A 24,511-nucleotide genomic window follows, 5' to 3' on the forward strand; every position below is an offset into this window, starting at 1 on the left:
GATCCTTCATATCCAACGATATGTAGGTTTAGAACTGGCTAGCATACGAATACATGGCTAATACGAATACATGAGCTAGAGATCCCATCATCAGCATTATCAATGGTCAAATATCCTAGGGTTGGTTTGACCAGCTCTCCATCTAACTCTCTTATCAGCTAATATTATTTTTCTACGTATTTCTTATCTTTTACGTCCTTCTTTACCAGTCACATATAATTTGTTCGAGGATGATACTACTACATGAGGTAGGCAGGCTACCTACAATATCATCATCACTGGTCAAAAATCCTAGGATTGGCTTCAAGTAGACCTCCACTCACCTGTCTTATCAGCTAATCTTTTCACGCCCACGTATTTCTTCTCTTCCACATCCTCCTTTACATTTTCCATATATTTGGTACTCCGTTCTTCCCATCTACTTGTCCTTCGCCGATTGTCTTCATCAGGCCATCGTGTCTCAAGAAGTATAATTCTAATTCTTCTGTAGTACCACATTTCGAAGGTCTCTTCCCCTGATTTTTCCGCGGCTGTCATCGACAATGCCTCTTTTCCGTAGAGAGGTATATTCCAAATGAAGTTCTCAAAATATTTTTACTTCTATGCTTGAATTTCCGAAGCGACGCAAAACGTACCCTCTCTCAACGTCCTTCATTGTGATATCACGTGGTAATCACAGTCGTGCATGCTTGTTTATGAGACAAATTTCATGAGCGCGATACTGAAATTGCTATGTAACTACAAGGATACTTCAGCACCAGTGCTGCAGTTGGGAAAAAAATTTAGGGGGTACTCACCAAAATTTGCCAACAGCTGATCATGTATTGCACATCCGACCGCGATTGAAATGTCAAACTACAACTCTTATATTAGCTCCAAGTTTTGCCACGAGATAACTCTGAACAAGTAAATAATCATTCCCGATTTTTCTTTCTAAACTCCATTGGACAATTTACAATAGGGCTATTTTTTACAGATTTAAAAAAGTAGTTTAACCGGTACCCTTATAACGAATTTGGATTTTAGGTGGTACGCCGTTACTGCCCGTACCGTGCCAACTACAGCACTGGTAAAATAGGAAACCACTATTAAATGTCCCAGAAAGTTACGTTTTTGAGGAACAACTGTGGCTCTTTTTCGTCCCTAGCTGGAGTGCTTCGTTCTGCTTGGAGGACCAGAGGGAGACAAGATTAGCGTGGGAGTACGGAGAGAGGGGAATTGCGGTATCCCCATGCGCTTCACCTTAAATAATTGATGCTCCAAAGACCCTCAGACCCACCCCACCGCCAGAAGAAACTAAGTACAGGAAAGGAGAGGGAGGGCTAAGCTCTCTTCTTCGCTTGGACCAGTGATGCTGTGACGCAAAGACTATATTCCTACTGAATGCTTTCAACGGATACAGAGAGATGAAAGGAGTTGTGTTTACATGCTCACCGAAAAAGAACATGTATGCCTTTTGTGAGGATAAGATGTGCACTCAATATTTCCTCTACATCTACATGCTTCCCCATAAGTCATCTCAATAGGTGTGTGGTAGGGGGTGATAGGACTCCAATCGTAAGCAAATAAAAAGTAAGAGCTCTAACAAAGTTCCGCCTAGCTTTTATTCAAGGCCTTTGTTGTTCGGGGGAAAAACGAACTCCCATACTCATCCCTTAGGGAAAATATCTCTCTTAATTAATCGTCTCTGTTGCACTCGTCAATAAACTACGGTTCTTAAATGATGTCCTCACTGTCGCGTTTAAAGACATCTATTCTCAAATGCTAACGCTATCTAAGCTTAGCGCACCTGGTACTCACAACACCTGACACTCACTTCTATCTTTCCTATCTTTCTATTTAGTACTTTCCCGAGCAATGCCGGGTGGCCTGCTAGTCTATACATATAAAAGAGGATGTCTATCTATCCGTTATGCGTTTCCATACAGCTAGAAGGATTGGGACCAAAGTTAGTACATGGATGCATCTAATATTCCCAAACCCCGCAGTGCTACTTTCGATAGCGTCCAATGCGTACCTTGAGTCGTTTCCTTATTACCGTTCGTTACGTCATGTCATACAACTTCTGTGTTTGGAAATCCGGCCGGGTAGACACACTTCTTCACTTGCTCAAAGGCAAAACATACCTTAAATAATACTTCTCCTATCTATTAATCCTCCCAGTGCAAACCTTTTTGCTGGGGTATGTGTTCACGAGAAGCTTTTAGTCTACTCACGCACGGATAGAGCGATCAATTTTGTCGAGCTATATATAAGCTGATCCCGTGCTCATTTTACGGAAATCGTTTTTTCCATTGTTTTCTGTTCAGCGCAGTGGCGCCGACTCCTTGGGGCCTGAGGGGGCCAAAGCCCCCTCTAAAATTCGATATAGGCGGGAGGAAAAGATGTGTCAGGTTTGTCGATTTTCCCCGGAGTGTCAAGTTACGGAGAGTCGAGTTTTCATGGTTCTAATGTTGATCATACGACTCTTCTAACATGCTAAAACAAACTTTAAAACTCAATTTTTATACAATTTCCCGGGGCAAGACCCCCAGAATGGGCCCCTCCAATATTTTTTATAAGGTGGCACCCTTGGTTCAGCGTGCCTAAAAATACTGCAAAGTTCCAAGTTTTCCACTTCTCTTGGTACCATCTTAGCTACTTAGGTACTATCCATAGCAACGTCGGGTAGCCTGCTAGTAAACAATACGACTCTTCTTACATGCTAAAACAAACTTTAAAACTCACATTTTATAAAAGTTCCCGGGGCAAGACCCCCCGATATTTTTTATGAGGTGGCACCCCTGGTTCAGCGTGCCTAAAAATACTGCAAAGTTCCAAGTTTTCCACTTCTCTGAGTACTATTGTAGCTACTTGGGTACTAGTAGTGAAGGCTATTCGAGTTCTCCACCGGGTAATCTCCTCCATGGCTGCCGACGTTTCGGGGAACGAGTGACTCAGCCCTGAAGATGGAGTACGACTCGTACCCCTAAACGTCGGCAGCCATGGAGGAGATTACCCGGTGGAGAACTCGAATAGCCTTCACTACCAGCATACGCCGGGAAAGCATCCGATCTTACTCGGGTACTATCCCTAGCTACGCCGGGTAGCCTGCTAGTAAACAATAAAAGAGGGGAAAAACGCAGTCGGTAATTAAACCTTTCGGAAAGGATGCAGCGAGCAGAAGTCTCTCCAATCGATTTATGACATGCACGTGTGGAGGTGCTAAAATTTTCGCGCGAAGAAAAGCGATCCATAGCATCCTCGGCGGTGTACTCGCTCCGGGATAAGCCCAGGCAGGACGGGAGGTTGTTTAACACCGGATGACGAGGGAGATAAACGAGAGGATCCTTTCTTCGGGGATGGGTTGGCACCCGCAGATCCCCATCGATAAACTCTGCTTAATGCGACGGATTACAATCCATTATTCCCTTCGCGTGGCCTTCACAAGGCTTCTTAGCTCCACGCCCAGACAAACGACGATCAACATCGAGAGTTTCAGGTGCGCATCCGATGCCGACCAATAAAACGATACAACAACAGCACCCTCCGTAATGGTCCTTCATGGAATTAGCGCCTGAGACCACATAAACCAGGTATTTTTCACGCGCGCATTGAATTTTCCATTGCTGTGTTTTATGCGTTCCGCTACCTAATACTTTCGAAATTGGAGCGCGGGCAAATAAATTAATTGCAGCAGTAAAAACCATGCCTTACTCCCTCAATTATTGCTGCACTCCTTTTCAATAAGGGATGCATTCTTAAGACACAAAAGGAATGCATTAGTCCCACTTACCCTAGAATGAATACCGATCGCTATATCGATATATTTCACTGATACTCTCTCCAGCCTGCTATTCCACGTCTCCGGGTGACTTATATACCGGATACAATCGCTAACTAAGGCGGGAGATGCAAATTTGAACCCATTACTGCTCTAAAAAATTGAACTTAACCAACCTCAAGCAGCCGCCATTAAGAGTACCATTAAATCCACCAGGGTAAGAGCTAAAGTTTAATTCAAAAACTTCGGAATAGGAGCAAACAAAACAAATATGGGTATAAGGATTTTTTCTCCGCAGTTAAAATCACAGAAGTTAATGCAACGATGCAGAGGTTTACGGTAATAAGGGGCGTAGGAGAAGAAAGGCAGGATTTTCCCCATAGGATCAAATTTGCGATGCTGTTTACAACATGTATCACGATAAAGTAAAGTTTCAGTATTTTACAGTCAACAATTTCGTTGAATAAGAACACTTAAATTTTGACATAAAATGTGCCACCAATAGGCATATTTTTCATACTTAAATACCAGGCGAGGTTAGGACGCATTTAATGGTTAAAGTATGTGCATTATGCATTAAATAAACTATAAAAAGCACAAAACCAAAAAGTTTTACTTGAATGATGGTGAAAAATTCCATGGATCTACAAAAATAACATGGGCCATGACTCCGGAGAAGGCAGGTATACAGGCAGAATTTTCACATAATTCACAGAAATTTCACAATTGAAAACATATGAATGTCACACATGCATAGAAAAAACAGCTTCTCATTAAGGATATAGCTTTTCAGCTGCGTGATTCAAAGCATTTACTATGCTCATATGTTAAAAAACACGTTTTACCATCATAGACGACATCAATATGCTACAAAGTAATTTTTCTGGAATAGAAATTCTGGTTATTCATTCCTTGTCAATACTTTATCCAGCTATTGCCAGTCACTGCTGCGCCATTTCCGTGAAAATAGCTTGATTGGTAAGTAACCAACATCTTTCACTTGCCTGGACAAACAAAGTCGTAAGAGGCTGTAGTAAGCTGTGTATATTCAAACATGATTTTATACAAAAACATAACTTTAGTGCTGTACGTATGTGTGTACAATTCGAAGGGCATATTTTGAACATTACATTAAAAATGATGCAGTTTCAAAACAACACTAATTACCTGAAATTCACCTTGTTGGGAAATAGCCGGGGTTGGCATGTGAAACGAAACTGAAACGTTTCGTTTCGATCCGGAGGGTAACTAAAATGCGAGACCTAGATTTGGTTTCTTTCCCGCACGAAATTAAAAGCACCAAGGAGTTTGGTTTCGACCCGAAACGAAACTTTTCTCCCAAGAACGAAACTAAATTAATCGAAACTCCGCCGGTCATACTTGATCGATTCGATCCCGGAAGTTGAGTGGAGGGGGATAAGAGGGAATAGTTTCGACCCATTTCAAGGCATAATGTAGAGATGCTAGAATATTGAGATTAAAAATCGAATGGCCAGTTTGCGTTCACCGTTCCGTTGTTTGTGTTAAAAATATGAGTGCCGTATATGCATCTAATGTCGGTTGGCCGAACCTCTACTTCATTCATCCACACTTCGTTCTCCGTGTGTGAGTCGAAACTAAACCGTTCGAAGGTGAAGCATGTGGTCCCTCCGGAGCGAAAAATTACCTGCGTTTCGTTTCGTCACAGAGTTTTAGCTTAGTTTCGTCCCGAAGTAGTTTTGACTCCGTTTTCGTTTCGACTCTGAGTTTAGCTTCCCGGGTTTGATTCTTTATCGTTTCGTTTCTACGTTTCGCTCCCGGGAACGAAACTATCGAAATTTTACTGGTTTTGACTTTCGTTTAGTTTCGATTGCCATCACTGGAGATGGCTGGGTGTAGTAGCATACCTGATCAGAATTCGGGATATCTGGGTTCGGCTTCCGACTAAGGAAAATGACTTATTCAAATACTCTCCTGAATGTAAATACAAAATATTACAATGTAAAAATAATTATTCATAAAACATATTGTTTTCTAGCGATAATTTTTCAATTAACTTTGATCTAAACAACTTAATTGGTATGATTTTCTATCATTCAACTTCCTTTTATTGATGGCTGCGCCGCCATCGGAATTCGGTTGCCATTTTTTCCGACTAATTTTCATATTTAATTTTAAGTTCTGAATAAAAATCGAGATACCGTTCCGATCACAACAAAAGAGTTAGGATATTGCATTGCCATCTGGCTCTCAGTTATCCGGAAAGTATCAGCTTGATAGCTAATCGGAAAGTGGGTTAAAACTTAGTGAGATTTGTGTAGCGAGATTTGACTTGGGCAATAAGAAAAACAACGGAGCGAGTTCATAAAAAAAGTTTTCGTTTTCAGGCCCGAGTCCTGGATTGAAAGAACCAAATCTCGTCCTTGTTTGTGGACTCCTCTCTTGTGGGCCTTTCATCTCATCCGCATCGCGTTCTTCCGCTGGCCCACACCTTAAGAATACACTGTTCGCTCCCTCGCACACTTTCCGAAGAAGAAAAACTTACCGCCGTTATCGCACGCGAGCAAATATTGCGTTTCCCGCGAGTTGACATCCGTCGCCGCCGCAGTAGGTGGAAGTTCCGCCTCGCCACCTCCAACGAAAAGGACGGGGAGAAAACTACGGTGCGCGTGATGAAACGTTCGTATTGGAGGTGGAAAAACCAGGAAGAGAAGTTGGTATTGAAGACTTTTCAGATCAACCGTCGAGCTCAGCAGCAAACGGCCCATTTATAGAACCCTAGTCCGCTTAGAGCCAATTCCGCTTAGAATTTATCCCTTTATTACACGCTTCTTCCTATACTTGCTTCGTCTGTTTGCTGTTTCATCGATGGAATCTTATCATTGATTTTTAGCCCACTTCCCATTGTCGGATCGGGTTGAAATTTTTCAAACTTGCTTGCTTCTGTTGACAATGTAATATTCACCAGTCAGATATATATTTTTTAATATTTTTATTAAATTATCCAACTAAAATTCCATAAGGAAAATAGTTTTAAATTTTCTTATTTATGTGGTTTACCCTTCCCTTGGGCTACAATCTTGTCGCGGTGGAAAGGCTTGCGAGTTCCTATGACACCTAAAGCTGCACTGGCGGGATTAATTCTATATTATTCCCGTTAGAGCCACCCATGCCAGATAGGTCGAAGGGTAGGAGCCAGACGAAAGGTAGTCCACGCCATGTGTCACGTTAATAAACACTGTTGGAATGGAAGTGGGAAACCCTACCAACTATCTCTTCCCTGAAAACATGGAGCACAACCAAATGCACCGCGATCACTCCCGTGCAAAGGACATTAGTTGACTAACAGCTCAGGTCATTCGTAAAATTGTGAAGGGAAGTGAAGAAAAGTAGGAGCGAAACCCAGCGCCGGTATTGCCCAGAACTTAACGTCAGGCGCCTAAGAGGCCATAGCTAAACGACTAGCGACGATCGTAGTGCTGTAGTTAAATTTCCCTCCGCTTGGCGCTTAAGCAGAAAATGTGTGCTATGTCTCTGAAAATTTTTGTCGGAAATTTAACCAGAGCCTACTGGTTCCGGATAAGTCAACTAGCCACCAACTATTAGAAATCTATCTGTTACGCCAACCTGGTACTCAGGGATCTGCAAGTATTTGTAAACGGAGAAATGGTGGGCAGAAAAATACGTAAATATTTCATATCTTTTTAGGCATATAAAGCGGTTCGAGCGAGCAGTCGGAAACGAAAAATGGAATGATCAACAAAGTCATTTTGAGGAGTGGGAGCAAGACAGTTAAAAGCAGCTGTTCGAGAAACAAGTCGCAAAGAACAGCCAAAATGCTTTTTTTTAGGAAAATAAGACGAATTAAGCGTAAAATAACACAATATCAAACCGATCATAGTATTAGCAGCCTACATAAAATGTCTAGCGGAAACAGTCCGTAGCTCCGCAAGAAAAATGAATGGCCGACCTTGAAAAATTATTTTTCAGCGGTGAAAATGAAGACACTTCCCTATCAGCGTTTATTACACGAAGTAATGTAACATGCCTGTGAACAAAATTCTCATTTCATGCTATTTAACCTCAGAATTTGGCACCAATAAACTAAGTAAAGTTCGCAAGTACACGCTGTAAGGAGCAATGGAGGATTGGAAACAGCAACCGAAGTTTTCCATTTACTTAGTAGAAACACGATGATATATGTGTAAATATTGGCACTAGTACTAAATCTTATAATAAATGGATTTACCGATTGCTGACCGATGAGCTTCCACCGTGAATGAGACATGGCAATATATAGAGATGCAGTATGTTGGCGTTGAGAGGCTTAAGGTCTTGTCCATTGAGTTTAAGAGGCTTGAATGTTATCAAGACGAGAAAATGACGGAATTGTGGCGTATGATATACCGAACTGTTGCATTAGTGCCTACTACGAAGAAGCAAAAGAAATTTGTTGATACTGAGGTGAAAGTTAAGATACTTCCCAATCAGTGTTTAATTCACGAAGCACGGCATCAAGCCTGTAAACCAAAGGCTTAAATTACGGTATTTAACCTCAGAATTTGACACCAATTAACTAAATTCAGTTCGAAAGTACACGCTGTACGGATCAATCGAAGGTTTAAAAGAGCAACCGAAGATCTCCATTTGCCTAGTAGACACACGATAATATATGAAGGGGTGGGTAGTGAAGGGGTATAAGTGATTTTTTTCTAAACCCAGTTACGCACAGTTATTAAATAAAGGAAATAAACTAGATATTTCGTATTGCAATTGATTATCCACTCGATGTCAGCACAAAACAAAGACCCAATCGTATCCCGTGGCCACCAAGTTTTTGAGTATTTCATCTATGAATTTCTGTACCTGACTCTGTTTATAAAAATAAAATCACCTGTGCTCATTGGCCTTAATCGCCCTCATATGTCTGAAGATTGGAAGCGTTGCTAAATCCCATCATAAATAAATGGGTTTACGGACTCGTTTCCTAGTTTTTTTAATGTCCTAAGTACCCCTGGTAGCATTAAATCAAACGGCAAACCAGAAGAACATCAAGATCGCTGGCGGCCCCGTGGGATACACTTTATCGTCCGGGAGACTAACATATCACACCCGAGGCGGTAAATACGGCTTTTAAGCTCCGAGCGGAGGCACGTAATATTTCGTCACCACTCGAAGTCCTCCCAGTAAACCAATCACCCCGACCGCGGTGTGTGTATCTCTCTGCTGCACACGACATCGACCAAAACCGGACCTGCGCGTCCTTCCCTTTTTCTCCCATAGATATCGCCACTTCCAATAGGAGGGGCCAAACCCGGATCCTCATTCTGCCTCCTATCTGAAGACGATTGCATATACTTTTAATGACCGACATCATTTTCTATATCGTCACCTTAAATGTAACACCTCATATATCAAAACTTTCATAAGAATTAGATTTTTAATGGCATTAGTTGTAAAACCTCTTATTTAGTGTAATAAAGCTGAAAGAAATCTATTTAAAATTAGATTTAACGGATTGAAGGACCTGAACAGTTTTTAAAGTTTTGTTTCACAAGAAAAATAAACAGTTTTTGTTCATACTGTACATTTTGAAGTGTTTTATTGACGAGGTTTTCATATCAAAGATGATGACATACATGCTGTTATATACGTTTCTATTCTTTTCGTATGCTTCATTTCCTTAAGTTCATTTGTTGCATTTGCTTTTTGACTTTTTACTGTTTTTTGATGAATTGGCGCATAGGTTACAGAGAAAAAGGGATAGTATTAAAAGAAGCCATATTGATTTGTTAGTGATAAAGAAAGATAGAATAGTGTCAAGTGACATTGAAGTTTTTCTTTTATATAATCGCTTCAATACACATAAATACAAGACATCCCTAAATAACTACTCCACATATACTCCCGATATTGACAGGTAAATACTACTGGGTAATTTGTTAAATTGAAATTCCCGAAAAAGGCACAGAGGCCTTTTGTTGGCCAAAAAGGAAAATATGAGCTCTTTCACCAAAATTCTTTACTGCGAAAGTATGTATATTGTTTTATACGGAGTTTACATCTCTGAGAGAATGACTCTAGATAATTGTAAGGCCGTAGAATTTAATTTAATTTTTTTTTCGACAAAGATGGGAATGGAATGAACCTACAAGGAACCAAAATGAATCAATGTCTTAAAATGCCTTTGAAAATATTGTCAACGCAATCATTTTTCAATTTTAGGTGAATTTGATAAATATTTTATCAAGTAAGATAAGGCTCCTCTTAATTTTTAAACATCCCACCACTCATACCTCTGATATATTCCTTCATTAGCATCACAAACCGCAAACCAATCGTGACTCAGCTTTTAGAATTCACTGCAGTTGTGCAAAATTCCGCAAAGAAAAAAATCATTCGCAGTGAACGGGATTCGAACCCGAATTTCTGTTCGAGCGCTTTAGCTATTTAAGCTACCAAACTGCGGGTTATTCCGGAAAAGTTATAACCCAGTATATTTAAATAACGATAGTTGTTGTATGCCTCGATAAATAAAACTATCTTCCCAGCTATTTGTTTACTTCAAGGGATATTTTTACTTTCCTCAAATAATTAAAATTTTATGTTTCCATATGAAGGTTTTGTGGACCAAATGACGCAATATAGGAGTTAAAAACTCTCTCAGCAACGCTAAGTTAAGCTAGACGAAGTTAGTGTGAACAAGGCTCACGTCTTTACCACAGTCGTAGCCCTAAAAATTCAGTCTCTTTTTCGTCCGTCTAGCCCTTACCTCCGTCTCAGCATCCTTCCCCTTATGGAACTCATTAGAATTCACGCCGCGACGGAGAATATTAGCGGTGCGACGGAGGAGCACGAATAAGCAAGACCCTCTTACTCTTCCCCGGTGGAGAAAAAAAAGAAGCTCGCACCTTTTTACGGCGCAAGGCGCCACACGTACGTACCCCTCCCTATCGCTTCCATTCTTTCGTTTATGGCTTCCTCATACATTTTTTTTACCTTCCCTTCATCCCTTTACGACCATTTTAACTCCTTAACAATTAGCCCTTTTCCTTCATCCTCGGGTATTTTTAGCAAAACGCTGCTCGATACGTTAACTCACACTGTAATGAGAGATAGTGGGAGACGTTTATGGTTGTTTTACATTTCCCCTTAGCTCTTGATGCCCCAGGTAATTTTCTCTGTAGAAAAAAAATGACGAAACTCACAAAAGACGTGTACCATATTTAAGGACGCCTAAGTTATCGCGTGGATCTACATATATTAATCAAAAGGTTTTCAAACACCTTTTACCTGGATTAGTCTGAGAAAAGTTCTATGGAGGCTACTTGCTGGGTGGAGTTGCTAGAAGGATTGAAGCCATGAATTACTAAAGAGCAGGAGAACATTTAGAAAAGTTTTGTGAAATAAACAATCCACTTTATCGACCGCTCCTAGACGTAAATTATTATCTCAAAAACTCTATCCATAGATGCTTACCTCGAATTTCTAGTCCAGAAAATCGTATCTGTAAAATTCGATTCACATAATCGTATCTGATATTTCGTCTACTATTCACTGGTATTCTGACATACGATGTTATGTACATCTGAATTTTTTCCATGAAATCGTATTTCAGAATACCAGTCAACAATGGACGAAATTTCAGATACGATTATAGGACTCAAATTTTACTGATACGATTTTCTGCACTAGGAATTCAAGATACGCCTATGTGGAATGATTTGTTGAGATACTAATTTACGGTGGTTATATCCTCAAGCTACCAAAGCCATCAAATTTTCTTTTCCGATATCTATGAAGATATGTTACCCGATTTATTATCCATTCGCTGGGAAAATCGAATCAATAGCTTCTGTAATCTCAAATCTCAAAAAATTCCTCATCTACATTCCTGCCATATGATTTCATGACGTTATGGAAACCATTGTTTCAATTAAAAAAAACAGCAATAGTACGGCCGATATAATTTTTAAAGCTTAGGAAATTATGAAAGAGTAGAGATATATTTGCATAATGTAGATATAGTAATTATCGTTTTCCATGGGTCTCATACGATGATAACATTGTGAGATCACTGGAAATTCCCAAAAAGCATACATTTTTTTATAATACCCTTTTATAGACAGACGAACGGAATATTAACACCAACATTCATAACGTCATTGCAAGGGTAAATGGAGTATGTTAAAAGGTGAAAATGGCGGCACTACATAATCAAATTTCAAGGAAAAAATACCATCTTAGTATGTACTAAAATAATATTTTTAAGCTAGTAATGAATTGTGTAAAGGATATAAAACAGAAAATAAAATTATAGATTTATCAACAGCCAGTTTCAGGGTGATATTCAACGCGAGGGTACAATTAATGAAGAAAGCAGGCTCATGGTATATAAACATGGAAGTTAGTGAATGCTTAAAATTAAGATCTTGAAAATATCAAAGAACATATGAGGTCGAAGGAATATTTGCACTAACTTAGGTGCCGTGTAATCCTACCTATCAAAAGTGCATATAATAACCAATTTGAATTTTTAGCCCCCCTCTATTACGCCAATGTAAATCATTAAAAAAATTAAACTCTTCCGAAAAGTTAACCATAATTGACTAAATATAATGTTATTTATATTGAAAAATAATGCTAGCGCAACGACGCCTATCAAATCTTACAAAATTACGTGGTTTTTATGTTACTTTTTAGTTAATTTGTCCAAGGTTATCGAAGAACGGTTTGTATACCATGGCATTGAATCAGTGCCTTCCAATTCCTTTTTTATACTCCGTCATAAATGCGATTAGAGGTCTCACGGATATAATTTCACAATAATCTCTATTACAGAGCTGAATAACGAGCAAACACAGACGCAAAGATAAAGCTTGCAGCCTGAATTTCCGAGCCTGCCGTCATTATTACACGTCATTGTCAAAATTTTCACTCTTCGCCACTAGACACGCCCAAGGAGTTATCAAGGTAAACATGAAGTGTGATTACTATCAGTCGAGTATCACCTCGCGCGATTACGCGGCTTTTTGAGTCTTACTGAGCACTGAACCACGAAAATCTAAAAAAAGGACGAATAAAAGAAAAAAGCCGTATTTACCCTCCGCCATTAGGGCGATAAGTTTGAGGCTCACACATGAATCTGAGATAGAGAAAAAATTAAGTCCAGTTCCGCCTACACTAAAGTTTATCTCAACTCAAATCTTCTTTCGGAGCGAGTAGTGGAAAAGAAAATAGGAGTAACAAGACAGGCAGACGAACATTCTTGAGATTCATTTAACAGGTATCAATCCGTAAGTAACAATCCGCTACTCCACTCCAGCATGACTTACGTGCTAGTATACCTCGTGAGGGTGTGTATGGTACTAGTACACCTTAAATGCAGCGCCGAAAGGTAAAGCTATGCGAATTTCTTTTTGCGCGTATTTCCTTGCTGAAAATCATTTTTAACTTGTATGCATCTGAAAGCATTCCTTAAAAATAAATGCAAGATTTTAAATGAGTAAGATCTTTTAACGGGCATATTTCCTTCGTAAATGTCAAATTTGTGCTTAAAATAAACTGGAAAAGGTCCATAAAAATCAATTCAGAATGTAAATAAAGAGCTATAGAGTTGCCTAGTTACTGTACCACCCGAGTTAAAAAAAATATTTCATATCAGGGTAAGTAAAATCTTATGCAGCCCCGATATTGGGATAAAACCAAATCCAAATGCTTTTGATGAGTACCCTATTCACAGGGAAAATACCTGCCACAGCTGAAATAAGTACTCATATTGGGTTTTGGCGCACACTGTGTTTGTGATTGCAAAAATTTGCATCAATGAAGTATTGCATAGTGTAAAGCCATAGTAACGTATTGACCTGCAAGCCCGGGTGTCAATTCCTGAAAACAGAACTTCTGTTTGACCCCCTTGTGTGTCATATTTTCTTTGATACGAGCCGCCTTCCCTTTCCAGCAACCTAAAAACTATCTTCCACACAAACTGAAGTTCTCTTTAAAAAAAAAAAAAACGTTTATCTAACCCTCTTACGGGATGCAGAGTGTTGAGTCTTTGGGTGAACGGTCGTGAAAGGGACAGTCTGGACTCCGGGAGATGTGCATACGTGCGTGCGAGTGTGATACTTCAGACAAACCGTTTCAAACGTAAACGCACAAACAAGAGAAACACACACACACTAAATTCCACCGTTCGGATATTATTATTACTACATAATACAAGTTACATGCGGGCTATTGGCCAGATAGTAATAGTTAATATGCAATGAAAATGGAATATATGAATATACATCACCAAAATGAATCTAGATCAGTGAAATCGAAAATTTTAAGTAAGCAATGTAATTAGTTTTCCAAGATAAATTTTTTGCACCTCTCTATTCTTGAAAATCATTATGTGCTAGGATAGAGCTGAAACAGTTTTGCAGGGAGTCTATTCCAAACATCAATTGTGCTGTTTATATATGAGAACTTTCTTACGTTAGTCATTAGTGCCTTAAAAATGACTACTCATCACCAGGAGTCACATATTCCGTAACACCGACAGTTACAGAGAAGCTTTGAACTACTAATACGCCATTTCTCAACCAGAAACGACGTGGGAAAACTTCGAACTAACTGCACAAACATTTACGATAACTACAGGTAATTAAAGGCCATCTCAACACAAACATCCCCCATTTTTATGGATACATACACTTTATACTTGCTTATCGAGAGATAACGGCGCCAGTCTTTAGAAAAAAATATATGTATTAATTGAGAAGATATCACGACTAAATGGTTTATGCTTTCAATTTTGAGCCCAGGATTGGAGGAAAATGCCGTGAAATCGTTAAACGCAACCACGGCCAATTACAGGAATGGGTTACGAGCCTTGATTGATTACCACGGACCAAATACGTAGAATTCCTACGGCCATTTTTGAGTCTGCAGGCGCCGACTTACGCACAAGGGGTACTAAAACGGGGGGGGGGGGGGAGATGAAGGGGGGTCCGCAAAAGCTTACACGCTTGGATCCAGGGGTGACGCCAATTGGATTGAAGTGCTACCCGATGACCCGTTAAAAGCAAAAACCCGGGATCGTAAAAATAAAATGGAGACGTTGGAACGCTTGAAGCGAAAATATCCCTTGAGTTCGGCGCTGCCAAACTCCGCGGAATGACACCTTAAATAAGAGTAAATAAAACGGCAGGCCTCACTAAAAGAAATAATAAAATGGTGAATTCATCTATTCGCTGACAGTCACCAGTGTAAGGGCTCTGGGATAAAATAAATGGATTAGTTCGTACTCATTCGTATGCGTCAGAATTACGGCTTTTTTTTTAAATTCACGATTGCTGTAACATGTTCAAGCAGCGAATCAAAATGTCAACACTGATTATGAGCTAGTAATATTTTTGTTTAATCTATGAACTGCAACTTATGAGGTTGTAATATCAAAACGAGGCTTATAAAATACCAATCTCTTATCAATACCAGTATTTTGGCATAGACTATCGATGCTGAATATTACTATCGCCGATCACTCCATAATTAGGATCAATGTACTTCTACTAAGATAACGTTATCCATTATATTTCACAAGTAACGAAATCGGGTTAGTATACAGGCTAGATGTTTGGCTACCAAACAAGTGGGACCGGGTTCCGCCCCGGGAATATTTTTTTTTCACATATTTCCCAAATTTTAGGAAGAATATTTTCCGAGTGCTAAAGGAAGAGCAGCTGTAGTAAAATAAGTAGAGGTAAAAATATTATACCATAATTAATAACAAAAAATATAAAAAAACAAATATACGAAAATAGTAAAGTTTACTATACTTCAATAAAGATAATATTATACATTATATTCCACAATTAATGAAATCGGGTTGGTATAGAGGCTAGAGTGCTCGTTACTAACCAAGTGGGGCCGGGTTCCAATCCCGGGATATTTTGTTTACATATTTACCAAATACTGTTTGAGTGCTTTAGGAAGAGCACTTCAAACAGCACACTGTCCGTCGAATAGGACGTTAAAGCGTGGCCCAACTCGTGCCTTTAGTTAATAACAGGCTACTGCCGACGCCGAGTTTCTCTCCACCCTACTTTCCCCACCCTTCCCTCATGGCGCAGATGACCTCAGCTGCAGAAAAAATATCTGATGCTTTCCCGGCGTATACTGATAGGGAAGGCTACTAGGGTGCTCCACCGGGTAATCTCATCAACGGCTGCCGACGTTTCGGGGTACGAGTCCAACTCAATCCTCGGCACACGTGAGATATTTGGTCTGAGATGTGTCACATTCAGCCCTGAGTACGTTTCGTACCCCGAAACGTCAGCAACCATGGATGAGATGACCTGGTGGAGCAGCAGCCGTCACTACCAAAAATCATCGGGAATGCATTAGTCCTTTTTTGACATGTGACATTCAGCCCTGACAATGGAGTGCGAGTCATACCCCTAAACATCGACAACTATGGAGGATATTGCCCTCTGGAGCACCCGAGCAGACCTTTGAACTGCCCTAAGCTGGAGGATAACTCCTCGAAACACCTACCGACCAACCAAAGAACATATGTAGAAGGGCCAGCACTACGGCTTTGGAAAAGACTCAACGAGGCCGTATCTTACAGAGCAAACAGTATATCCAACTCCTTGAACTAGGCCGAGCGTTTCATCTTCCCGTGGTCCAGCGCTAAGTGAAAGAGATGAGCTGGTGCCGAAGATCTTAAAGTAACGTAGGCTAAACGCCTTCAAACGACGGCTGGGATGAGAGAACTGACTTTGGCGGCGAACGGAAAATGCGTTTGGAGCGGCTTCCCTTTGACAAACTGTCTACTTAACCACCTGCTAAATGATCGTTTTTTTTTTCTCTCTCTTTCTTCGGGAATAAATAGCAGGTCTGTCCACAGCAACGTCAGACCGAGTAGAGTCCAATCCTTGGAATGAGACGCTGGGAGATGGGGCAACTGCTTTACTTCTTTTTTTTTTATTTTTAACGACATTATAATTTGTCCTGATTGGTGTTCCCGGCAGAGTCGTGAAGTAGACTACCCGGGAAAGAGAGGAAGGGGAGCAGAGAAGAATTCAAGTGGAAACAGGAAAGGGTGGTAAAAAAGGAAAAGCGATTCCTATTGTGTACTGTAAGCCGGAACAGAATCTCCGGTCGCATTTCTTTGAACACAAATTCTACAGATTTAGCGCTGAATTTAAATGAGTTTCTAACGTGAATGAGGTATGACTATGTAAAGGGATCCAGTGTGTTGGAGCTGAGAGACTTAAGTCAGTTTTCATTAAATTCAGGTGGCCAGAAAATTATCGAGAAGAGAAAATGACGGAATTTTGACGTCAGAATCACCAAATTATTCCATAAGTACCGTGAAAAAATTAGATTCGTGGATATTGCAGAATTCGTGAATAAAGACTCGGATAAGAATGAAATAAATTAATCGAGTACAGCTTATACCGGCTAGATGCATTATGGCTAGCAGCCAACACATATACTTTTAAGTACTTTTCGAAGGAGGATATGAAGTAAAGATATTTGCACTTTTCCATATTAATATATTGAAGCAAACGTGAAAAAGGTGCGAAGTATCTTATCCTACCCAAAGTTTCATATCCTACAAAGTATTTGGAACTCTTCAAAGTATCAGCCACCACCATTTATTTCACTTTTCAAAGTACTTCAATGGGGTACAAACTCGGAATTATTGGTTGAGAAAAGAGTGAACTTCTGGCTGCAATTACTGGGAAAAATTGAAGCGGAAGTTTTATGAAATGATGCACGAAATATTCACGGCTAAATGGAGGGATTTTCATTATTTCCCGGCGAAAGGTAGCTGCAAATATTTCTCGGGCTTTCCACCGGGTTGGGCACTCCATTTCTGCCGACGTTTCTAGGGTACGCGAGAGACACACTCAGCCTCCACAATGAAATGATAATAATAAAGGATAGATGACTAGAAGGAACTTGTATTCAATATTTTCAAAAATATGCCGCGGAGTTGTCGGAAAGTCGTTATAAGAAAATGCGAAGGTTACATTAATATATTTTCTCGAAATTGACTGAGGATCTCCGTCGTATCGCGGTAAAACCTTTCGAAAGAATGGGTAACTACGCAAGGAAAAACCAGGGCTCCAACAATATTTATCGGAAATCACCTCCATCAATGGGGCACAAACTCGGAATCATTCCTTAAACAAATAATGTAGTTTTGGCTGAAATTACTGGGAAAAATTGAAGCAGGCGTTTCATAACGTGATATACGAAATATCCACTATAAAAGTTTGATAAGGGAGGACAGTTAACGCGAAGAAACTTCCTAATTAAATACGAAATAAAAATAACGCGGAAAAGCGTAACTCCTTTTTTGGAAAGTAGTTATAAGAAAATACTAGGGTTTCATTAATATATTTTCTCGAAATTGATAAAATAATATCGAAACGATTCCGAGAATCTCCAAAGATTCGCGGTAAAACCTTTGGAAAGGAAGGCGAACCACGCAAGAAAAATCCAGGGCAACAGCAATATTTATGGGAAATCACCGCCATCAATGACTTTCGAGGTAACGTCATCAACAGGAATAAGAATGAAAAAGATTGAGGAGTTAGAGGAACCTAAATGGAGATCTCCCGTCTACGGCCATCATGGACAGTCCATACTACAACCCTGGTGGATTGTGGGAATTGGATGGGAGCACCAAGTGATGGAGATCGTAAAAATATCTCAATGGATACAAAGAGGACTGAACCGCGTTACATTTCTGCCTCCGTCCTTTTTTATTTCTCAAAAGATTTTCGCTTTACTGCCACTTCTTTACCCGGGACAGTCGTACGAACGGCGGCTACCGAAGACTTGGCCGTATCCTGAGGAAAACGGCAGCCATCCCAACCACACTACCCTCCGGGCATCAGAACTCAAATAAACTCCTTCAGAGAGAGAGAGAGAGAGCTGGTAGTCTGCCTTTGAAGGTGTTCTGGTTTTTATTGCACCCTGACGCGGACCGAGGTGAATTTGTGAGGTGGGTTGAGGGGGATAAATCCCAGAATGCACCTTACTACTAGCCCAAGAAAACTTGTATGATATGGTTGAGCCACATGAAATCTGTAGCAGGGGATTGGGTTTAGATAAGTATGTGAGAAGATATGTGGAGTATATGTGAGTATATGGAGGGTATATGGGGTATGTGAGAAGATATGAAATCTGCAGCAGGGGATTGGGTTTAGATAAGTAAGTAGATAAGATATGTGGAGTACGCCGCTATTATGAAAAAGGAATGGTTTAGGATTTATAGATCGTGAAAAGGCGAGCAGAAAGATTTGGCAAAAACTGCTACGATAAACATAGTATTTATTCATCTTAATACCACCGAAAACTGCTCATATTGGCCTTTACATCGGGGCTTTTTAAACATTTTTTTAACAAATACAAGTTCACGAACAACCATTCCCTGGATAGGGGCAACCTACCCAGGCGGGATTCGAACCCGCGACCTCTTGTTTGGCAGGCGAAGACTTTACCCCACCGCTACTGAGGCGGGCAAGTAGCATGACTGAATTAATTAGTAATTTAGAATGGGAAAGTCTAACCGATCGAAGGGAAAATTTTGGATTAAATCTTTTGCGGAAATTTCAAGTAGGTTACTTTCTGCCTGATAATCAAGATATTTTGAGAGAGCCTAACTATTATGGGAGAAACGATCACAGGGGTAAGATTAGGGAACTAGAATGCAGAATAGATAGATTTAAGATGTCGTTTTTTCCGCGTACGTTAAGGGACCATTAAACGTGCGATAGTTTAGCTCTACGATAGCTTGACTCGGACCAATTAAAATAAGCCCTCCATGTGTAGTTAACAACTATAATTGTCAATTAACTATAATTGTCAATACTAGATACCTGTATGCATTTCTTGGCAAGTTAAAACTAATGAATGAATCCGTTACTACGCTAACTTTTCGTTTCCTATTAATAACTAATAGTTTTATTTGCATGGTAGCATTTTCGTGTGCTTATTATTTTCCTAATTTCTCCAAAAAATACATCGGTAATTCATGAAAAGCAAATTCAGTTACCTTTGGACTGTAAGAGTTCCTTTAAATGTTCATTTTAGTTTAAGCTATTAACAAAAGGGAGTAATTAAGTCCCGGTAACTTCGGACCGGCAGCATTTTTCAACTCCCTCTCCAACCCTTCTATGCTGAGAACCATGCTGCCGGAAAATTTGGGCAATTATAGTTTACGATTCTACCGCCGGACAATATATCGGACGGCGAATAAAAAATGGACAGAATAGGTTGGGACCGGTGTGTTGGACCTCCGTTTTTATGTGTACCAACATCTTTTTTCCATGTCGAAGAAGTCTGGATCAAATTCATTCTTATGCAAATCAGATCGTTCTTTTTTCTTTGCCTATTTTTACCCTATTTAATGACTTGGAACGTCTCGGAGCTATAATTGCTGTGAAAATGGGGTGTTATCTAACGAGCGTGGGACAGAATTCGGAAACCCCAGACAAAATACAACCCTTACAACGGAAGGGAAGGTTATCCCACGGAATAATTAAATGGTAAAAATTATGAATAAGGTTCATTTCATCAACAGAAGAGCTATTAGAAGTATAATACTAGACAGTGTAGTTGAGCATGAAGGATGGAAATCCAATATCGCTCTTAAACGTCACCTGTTCCTTATCCTATTTTGTCTTCTTTCGTCAGTTCGTCTAAAAGGCATAGATAGTTTTGTAACAACTATCTATTATTTATAAAACAACACTTTTATTGAACAAACTAGCGTGAGGGTCCCAGAAACATAGGGAGAGCATACCACATGAGAACCAGATATGATCGCCGTGTCTTCCTATCGTAGCGTTGCTCAACGTCCCCACTGGAAGAGGACATCCTTTTCATATCTTCCTGTTTATTCCAAAATAATGGGGTTGTTCAGTGAACAACCCCATTTTTTTGGAACAATGTTCACACGAACGCAAAAGAACGATTTAACAAAAGAATTCAGTAAATGGAAGGGAAAGATAAATGGAGAAGAAAAGAGAAGTCTTCTTAGTTCAGTAATTTTCTCACAACATGAAAATTTAAAAAAAAATGCAAAAGCTACCGCCCACTTTTTATGAGTTAGTGACGTCATAGGAGCTCAGGCTTATATTCATAACAGAAAGAATATCTTACTACAGTGATAATAAAAACGCACCACGAGAGACGGATACGCGAGGTGAAGAATTATCGGACAAGCGGTTAGCCTCAAGGCAAGAGTCAATAACGTCATCAACTTATCTGCGAAAGTATTTCGTCGGTTTTTCGCGAGGAATAGCTCGAGAAGTAAGAGACGGATGGAAAAATGAAAAAAATACGGGTGTTTTCATTTTTCAAACACTATCACCAAAAAATAATTTAATATGCCATACAAATTACAAAAAATGATACCACCATATCAAAGTCTTAATGCAATTCTAGAAAAAATTTCTTCGTTCAATTAGTTTTTTTCCGAGAATAAATTCGGAAAAGAGCTTGAGTATAAAAATAATACGAAAAAAGGAGCGGACGTAGAAGTTATAAGAAATTGAAGAGAGCATATGCTTTAACTATCCCTGATAATATGGCTTTCAATAGATGCGATGGATAGGGTAACCGAGGTCTTTGTGTGACGACATTCGAAGACGGCCAATGGAAATAATCTACACAGCAAAAATCCACACTAAAACATGAAAACAAGTAACTTCGTGCGAAGAATTCAGGCTTGGAGGTGTACTTGCTAGCTTACCTGACCGTCAATCAAAAGATTCAAGTTCGATTTACGCCTTCGGAAAATATTTTCATAACTTTTTTTTCCCATTGATGTATATATCGATAGCAACATGAATGACGTGAGGAAAATATGAATAGAATATTAATAATCTTCACATTCACATTCTTTGTTTCGGTTTTAAGAATTGAATACAGAAAATTCTAGCACTAACTAAACATCAACTTTACTGAGTTTTTTAACAAAATTAATCACCGAAAAATAAGCTCGCTGAAGACAATAATAGCAAAATTATGGAAATCGTGGACCAAGTTAATTATATTTCGATGCCCAAATGGAGCAGTTTTGACTCCATTCACGGAAAAGCGAAAATTGTCTGTTTCCTCTGACATAGATCGCATTTGGTATCTACAAATTTGTATTCCCATAGCACGAAAATCAAGCTTTTCAAGTCTGCACCCGAATATACATAAGCATTTGAGGTCATCTCCAATGAACGCTAAGTGCATTCACATCTGTAGTAATCATTGAGGGGACTCGGACGAATTAAGCAATTGGAACCGACCATGATAGAAAGATTAAGCTTATAAAATGCACAATATGGTGGCATTGTAGCGTGTGGTTCGACACATAAAAAATGACTTTGAGGAATTTAAATAGATTCTGGTACAAGATATAAGTGCTAAGTGTACTAATGGCGCAATTTGTCAAGAATATTAAAAAAAACGGCCATAGCGATCACTCATTTACCGCCATTTTCTCCATATACCCATAAAAGCTTTTACGTGTGTCACTAGACCTAAGATCTTACAAACAAATTGGAGATAGTTAATCTATTTACGGCAGTTGGCCATCAGTATTAACAATAACGCAATTTTGGACTCTAGCTCTGAGTAATTTATAAAAGACAAACTATCTCTTGGATGTTGATACATTTCAAAAAAAAAATTTCAGCAATAACGAATCATACAACTTTCTTCTTTTGTTACTGTGATCTTATAATCACAGTTATAGTTAGCAATTCATACAAAGCATCCTGATACATGGATATCTTGCTTAAAAACATCAATAACATTAACCTTATATAACTAGAGTTTTTTAATTTTTTCCATTGCATTAATGTCAGTTTTATACCCTTTTCAGTTTCAATTCATATTTAAAATTATTGATTTTCACTTTACACTGGCCATACAACCATTCATCAAAAAAACGTTACCATGGTTCCATTCATCACAGCAACATCGCTGCGATATTTTTCGATTGTTTTCCATTGGAATCAACATATCCTCAAACTTAGGTAATCCATAAAATAAGGCTAGGAGATATGGACTTAGGAAACAAAATTCTGGTCATCGACTGGACAAATACACATTTGTCAGAAAAATAGCCAACATGATTTCGTTCACCGCGGCAACATCATCATTATTAAGAGTGACAGCAAGGTAGTTCATAGATAAAACCACCCGCATAATCTAATCATGGCTCTCTCTCCGCGCCCTCCAGGTTTCATAGGTTTTCTTATGGCCGCAAGAGCAAACATTTACACGACATCTTAGAAAGATCTACATCAACCCTGCACTCCGATGGGGAAAAAATAGAAACCAATGGGAAAGTCTCCACTCACCAGAGTTTGAGCCTTCGTTGTTGTGATGATGGTGAGCGTGGTGACCGTTGCTATGGCTGCTATTGTTGTTGTTTACGTTGGTCGTGTTGTTGTTGTTCTCGCCCGCATGACCTCCAGGGGCCGCCGCCGCCGCTTTCTCCAGCACCTGAAAAACACGAGGCGCAACGGATTGTCATTACACGGTGTCAACGGCTCTCTTATCCGCATTGTCAAGAAGACATATCGAGGTCGTTATCACTGTAATGCAGGGGCTTACATAAAGGCGGGGAGAAGGGGACCCGTCCTACCCCCCAAAATATAAGAACGAAAATATATTACCGCATAAAATCCTAATAACCCAGCATGCAGTGGAATTTTTCAATATTGAAAAAAAAAAACACTTGCAATTTTCCACGTTCCGACCTAGGATTCGATGTTACTACATCATCTACAAGGTACAATGTGTCCATTTGGCTAAGACTTTATTTTTAGGATCCTATTTGCCGTGTCCGGAAAATTTTGAAAATCCATCCGATTTTGAAAAAAAATCGGAGATGGCTGCTGCCACTGCTAGCTTACCAACCATTGCCGTCCGAGAGCTAAGGTTTAAAATTTGGAGAAAATTAATGCGGAATTCGGTAAAAAAAGACAAGTGCAAGGCAGGGAATTTTGTAAATATAACGATATCTACAAATTTCAACATCATAATGACAAAAATTTTAAGTCTATGCATAAATGAAAATGGATAAAACTTACGTATTTCAATTGTGAATTTTGGCTACAACACGACCTGGGTTTAAACGCTTCGTATCAACTTCAGGTGATGGAGTTCCACCAGAAGCTCTTTAGGTTCACCTGAAGTTGGCATAACTAATAAATAATGAGACGCAAGCAGTGATGTAATTAAAATTTCGTAAATAAATTTAAAAGTTTTATTCATCTCCCGCAAATAAAAATTTCATAATATTGTCCCCGAAACGATTCGATTTGTTTACACAAAGAGTGTCATATCCCGTGGTTTACATTGAGATTTCCATGGTTATGCGATGCGTGAGGGTAATAAAAAATATTTTGAGTAGGCAACCCGAACACTACCAAAAATCTCTGGCTACATATAGAGTCACTAGACATTTTGCCTCTTTGAAGCCGTAATCGCGACAAATACTTTTTAAAACTTTACAGACGGTATGAATGGAGCGTTTATTTAGCGGAGAGGGGACGTTAAAAACCGTGTTAGAGGGTAGAATTTTAGAAAACGGGGGAAAGGAAGAAAATGATAGGATATTTTCAAAAAGAATGAAAGGGAATAGGCCTAATTGTGATTTGAAGAGGAGAGTAAATGAAGAGAGGGGCGGCCGCCCAAATGCTTTTAAACTACCCTATGGAAACCTTAATTAATCGGTAGAATATTTTAAATAAC

The 24,511-nt window shown here is 39.4% G+C and overlaps 1 protein-coding gene across 3 annotated transcripts in view; it reads right to left on the reverse strand.

Moving 5' to 3' along the window:
- Window positions 1-24,511, reverse strand: part of LOC124169159 (insulin gene enhancer protein ISL-1) — a 420,525-nt gene that overhangs the window by 132,389 nt on the left and 263,625 nt on the right. For all 3 annotated transcript variants that reach the window (XM_046547670.1, XM_046547667.1, XM_046547668.1), the window contains one exon: window positions 23,113-23,257. In XM_046547670.1, the coding sequence (XP_046403626.1) occupies window positions 23,113-23,257 (145 nt within the window). The remainder of the gene's footprint in view (window positions 1-23,112; window positions 23,258-24,511) is intronic.

This window comes from Ischnura elegans, chromosome 12, assembly GCF_921293095.1.
Source record: "Ischnura elegans chromosome 12, ioIscEleg1.1, whole genome shotgun sequence".
Classification (NCBI taxonomy): domain Eukaryota; kingdom Metazoa; phylum Arthropoda; class Insecta; order Odonata; family Coenagrionidae; genus Ischnura; species Ischnura elegans.